Genomic DNA, 4435 nt, shown 5'->3' with positions numbered 1-4435 from the left:
CTCAACAATTCAATCCATCTCAAAACACTCACCCACACAGCCCGCAATTAAACGTTTGTGCATACTAATGAGCTATTTCATCAACAACTCTCTCAACATTGGCTTTGGCATTACTTGAATACTCATTTACACTCTCATGGGAATGGATTGACTAATAATTCACAACAACTTACAAATGAACATCAATAACATTCGCATCATATTTTCACAAACCATGCTTGTTCACATCATCCTATATCAAGCAATAAAGATACCAATACCGTCAACATGAAATTTTGGGAATGTTCACATTGTGGATGTCATGATATCCAAGCACATGACCATAAATATTCAAGTATGCAGTTAGGACAAGATTCTTTTACTCGCAATAACAAAGATCGAGCTAGAGAAATGGTATCAGTATTTGAGAAAATGTTAGGGACTCTTGGACACAATATTCACGCCTGGTTTGAAACATTCTTGCAAACAAAAGAAGGCATGAGGGCCCTTTCAAACCTGCAGCCACAGCAAACAGCCATTCAGCCAGGATAGTCCTCGCTGCCGAAATTATTTTCAGATGCAATCAACAGAATCCTTTGGCATCCGGTTGAAACAGGATTTTTGCGGCTGAGATAGGATTTCGATCAGGTGATCAGTTTATTTTGCTTACTAAAAAACCGTTCTCCACAATGACGGTTCTTGGAAACGAAGTAAATTCCTCATAATATTGTGTAAAATCTTTAGAAACGTCTATCAATCTGCAATCTGCTTCATTCACAACAGTCTGCAAGCATGGCAAAAGTACGACATGCTCTTTCAAATTCACCAATAACAATATAATTAATATGTTCTGGTGATGGGAAGCAACAATAATACTCATATGGTAATCTTGTGGATTGATCTTTCTCTTTGTTGAATTGTAAGCCAACAATTAAGGCACTTAAAAAATTATTGAGAGCATTCAAGAAATTTTCAGCGTTCAGATTGGTGTTGGAGCCACAATGTTGTCAAGCCACTCCATAAAAATTCTCGATCATATATTCTTGCAGTTGAAAAGGCAAAAATACTCTGTTGTTGGGTGATGATTGAACTCTATACATTGTCAAACACAAACCGATCATTAATAACAACAATAATGGATAATGACAATTTATCTACCTTGAAGTCGAACTATAAATTGACTCATCATCATCTTCGATGTCAGTATTGTTATGATTTGTTTCTTTTTCTTTGAGGAAGATGCGAGCGATTCCACAAAGCTCTCTTGTTATGAACATTTGTTTGACATCATCTTCAGTCATAATCTTGTTTTTACGTGAAATCTTTGGTTTGGATTATCATTTTCGGGTTGCATTCGGAAAGAAATCACTGCTTCACATGAAGTGCAAATGACATGATCTCTTCATCATCAAATAAATTTAGAACAGCAATGCTTCTGATAGCATTTTCTTCAAAAATACGAATTACTGAATTGATGTCTGATGGTGTGAATTTCATATCGGTAAGATAGTCATAGAGAAGATGAAGATCAGAATTCGTTTCGTGGATGTACGTTGATGTGGTTGTCTAGCTCCACATTTGAATTCATTTCGGTCAAGGATAACATGCCAAAGCTTGTTCGGAATTGTTGTTGTTGTTGCTGTTGTTGTTTTGCATTTTTATTGTTAAAAATTTTATTCGTTTTAAAGCCAAAAACAACCGCCAAAATCCATAAACATCCAGATTCTGGAGGATTCTGGATTTCCACAAAGTTTGGGAAGTCAGCAGGAGCTGGCAGCCGTCCTTTTCGGCTGTTTGCTGCGGCTGCAGGTTTGAAAGGGCCCTCGAAGGCATTCAAAAAACAATTAATATTATAGAAAAAAACTTGAAAGAAAATATTCGGTACAAACAACTGAAACAATATCTTATCGAAAAAAGAGATCCTACAATAGTTCAGTATTGGAGAGACAATAATTTAATTTCTGATAATACTTATCACAACCTTCGAAAAGAAGTTTCCTTAATGAAGGAGTTGCCTTGTAAGAAAGAAATGAGTAATTTAAAAAAACAATTGAATGAGAGAGTGGAAGAAATATTCAAATTAAGATGCCCAAGTGCTGAATTCATTGGTCACATCATAGATTTAGATGAAGCTATTTATTATATTCTAAAGTTATATCGATCTCTAGGAGGAAAACTTAAAAAGAAAATATTTTTCAAAATTTCTGTGGATGGACGTGAAATTAACAAAGTGAAACAAGTAGCCGTTGCATTAGTTCCTCTTAATTTAAGAGATGTGTTTCCTTCTCAAGCTGTATCCTCTGTCTTTTATATTGGATTATTTCAAATGTCTGAAACAAAAGAGAGTATTAAGGAAACCATTGGAACATTGACAGACGAAATCAAAACTGTGTCACAAAAAACATATTTTGAAAAATCTGAGGTTCATTTGTTCTATGTTTCAGACATGCACAATGTTGGATTTACATTTGAATTTGATATTTGTCCATACTGCATGGCAAAAACTGTTGAAGAATTTGGAGCAAACAATCGAACAACCCTTGGAGGTTCCTTGCCATTCAGTCCTAAAGATTTAATTATGTGTGCTCTTCATGTTAAACAGCGATTAGTTGAAAATACAATTGCTTATATGGCTTCAAGTGGGCAATACAATAATACCATATTGCAGAATTTGCAAAAATTAAAAGGATTAGAGCATTTTAATTGGAGAGAGTTGAAACAACGAGTGACTGAATATGGTATTTCACAAACGTCAGAAAGAGTTACTGCCAAATCGAGCATGCTGTCTGGGGATCAATGCAACACAATTTTAAGTAATGTTGAAGTGATAGTGAATGACATCGAACAGCACACTAAGGAGAAATATTTGAATATTTTGAAATTATTAAGGAATATTATAATTATCGTTGAGGCTAAACAAGATGATCCCAATACCAAACAAATACTTACACCAGACAGAATCTTTAAATTGGACAAGATGATCATGGAGTTTTTATGTGCTTGTTATCGAATATGGAGCAAAGGTATCAAAGCTCATTATTTTCATTTTCTTACACATCTTCCATCTATGATGACAGAATTGCTCGACGATGACTTGTCCTTATCTATTTTAAGTAATCAAGGGTTCGAACGTTCTCATTTGTTTCACCATGCCGTGTTTAATAGAGTGATTAATAACGGTGGTGGTCGTCACAAAATTCATGTAACCAAACAATTGCTGTTATGGCAATGGCGAAAAGTCCTGACTGCGATTGATATAGGAGAGAAATTTGGAAGTACTTATTGGAATGAAAAACGGCTCAAACAAATTTATTCATGGAATTCAATTCACCTCAAAGAAGCACCTCAAGAATTACACGATTTGTATTACGATTTGGATGAGTCGAATGTGGATCTTGCTACTTTGCAGCAAACTATTTCTACAAGCTTTCAAGAACAAGAGCAACAATCACAAAACACAGAAAAACAATCAGAGAAAACGACAACCAAGCGAAAACAAGCAAAGAATACACGACAAAGCGACCAGGCGACCAGTTTTAGTGGAACAATGAGTACACAAGTTTCTCAAAAGAAACGAAAATTTTAATCGAAAATTTTCAAAAGCTCTCAATCCAATATTTTCCATCCTTCGCTTGAACCCAATGACACAAGTAGGCATAATATAATTCCAATCTGGTGTCGTAAGAGATCACCAACTTTGATACAATGCAACGGTAAGCAATATTGTCGAAATCTTCACTTAAATCAACTTGGAATCTTTTTCTAAGATTATCACCAACGTTCTTTTGATTTACGGTCATATAATTTTTGGCCCATTCACCATCTCCAAAGGAAGGAAAATTTGGATATTCAAATTCATATATTATGTGACGATTGATTTCGGTGTCTCCTGTTCGATTGATCCAAGGAGAATATTGTTCTATTCTTGTGTACATATGTGGTTTCATTGTACGACACATATACATATCAAAGGTTTGTTCCTCACACTCACCAACTGGTAAACGACATCTTGCTTGTCCGTTGCATGGTGAATTAAAATCCCACAGAAAGTTTACGAGCTTCATTTCCATTCTAGATGCTTGTTTGTGATGGTCTTCATGTTCATAGTTGATGATGGACAAAGGACTTGGGTGCATATTTATGGGTACCTCATCGACCTTCACAAAGGCCTCCAATGGATGGCATTTGTAACGTCTCTTCCGTTTCCCTTCAGATTTACCTTCATCTGACTTTGTGTTGGTTGATGGTAGTCTCTTTGTTGATGGTTCCTTAGGCATGTTGTTGATGATGTGGTGGTAAAGCACAACGATGATGATTACTAGATTGTTGTTGTGAATTTGTTTTTCGATGAGTTGTTCAACCAACCGACATGGCCGCTTCCCAAGTCATTTATTTTTTTTTCAACTCCTGAATCCAAATCCATCCTGCAACACGGAGGGCTGGCAGTCTTGCTATG

General features: G+C 35.7%; 3 protein-coding genes across 3 annotated transcripts in view; 2 read left to right on the top strand and 1 right to left on the bottom strand.

Moving 5' to 3' along the window:
* The window catches only part of C9374_014747 (uncharacterized protein), a gene marked incomplete at both ends in the record, with an annotated part of 699 nt that extends 648 nt beyond the window's left edge, over nt 1-51 (top strand). The window contains one exon of the mRNA XM_044690768.1: nt 1-51. This exon is cut by the window's left edge and continues 648 nt beyond it. Within this exon, the coding sequence (XP_044541472.1) occupies nt 1-51 (51 nt within the window).
* A 1930-nt stretch (nt 52-1981) lies between these two features.
* Nucleotides 1982-3565, top strand: C9374_014746 (uncharacterized protein; the record flags this gene model as incomplete). The annotated part of the gene is made up of 1 exon (XM_044690767.1): nt 1982-3565. The coding sequence occupies one exon, from the start codon at nt 1982-1984 to the stop codon at nt 3563-3565; it is 1584 nt and encodes a 527-aa protein (XP_044541471.1).
* A 10-nt stretch (nt 3566-3575) lies between these two features.
* On the bottom strand, nt 3576-4256 carry C9374_014745 (uncharacterized protein; the record flags this gene model as incomplete). Its single annotated transcript, XM_044690766.1, has 1 exon — nt 3576-4256. The coding sequence occupies one exon, from the start codon at nt 4254-4256 to the stop codon at nt 3576-3578; it is 681 nt and encodes a 226-aa protein (XP_044541470.1).
* Nucleotides 4257-4435: the final 179 nt, after the last annotated feature.

The sequence above is a fragment of the Naegleria lovaniensis genome, assembly GCF_003324165.1.
Source record: "Naegleria lovaniensis strain ATCC 30569 chromosome Unknown tig094, whole genome shotgun sequence".
In the NCBI taxonomy this organism is placed as follows: Eukaryota; Heterolobosea; class Eutetramitea; order Acrasida; family Naegleriidae; genus Naegleria; species Naegleria lovaniensis.
Note: the sequence above shows the minus strand (reverse complement) of the source record. Positions and strands in the feature narration are given on the sequence as shown.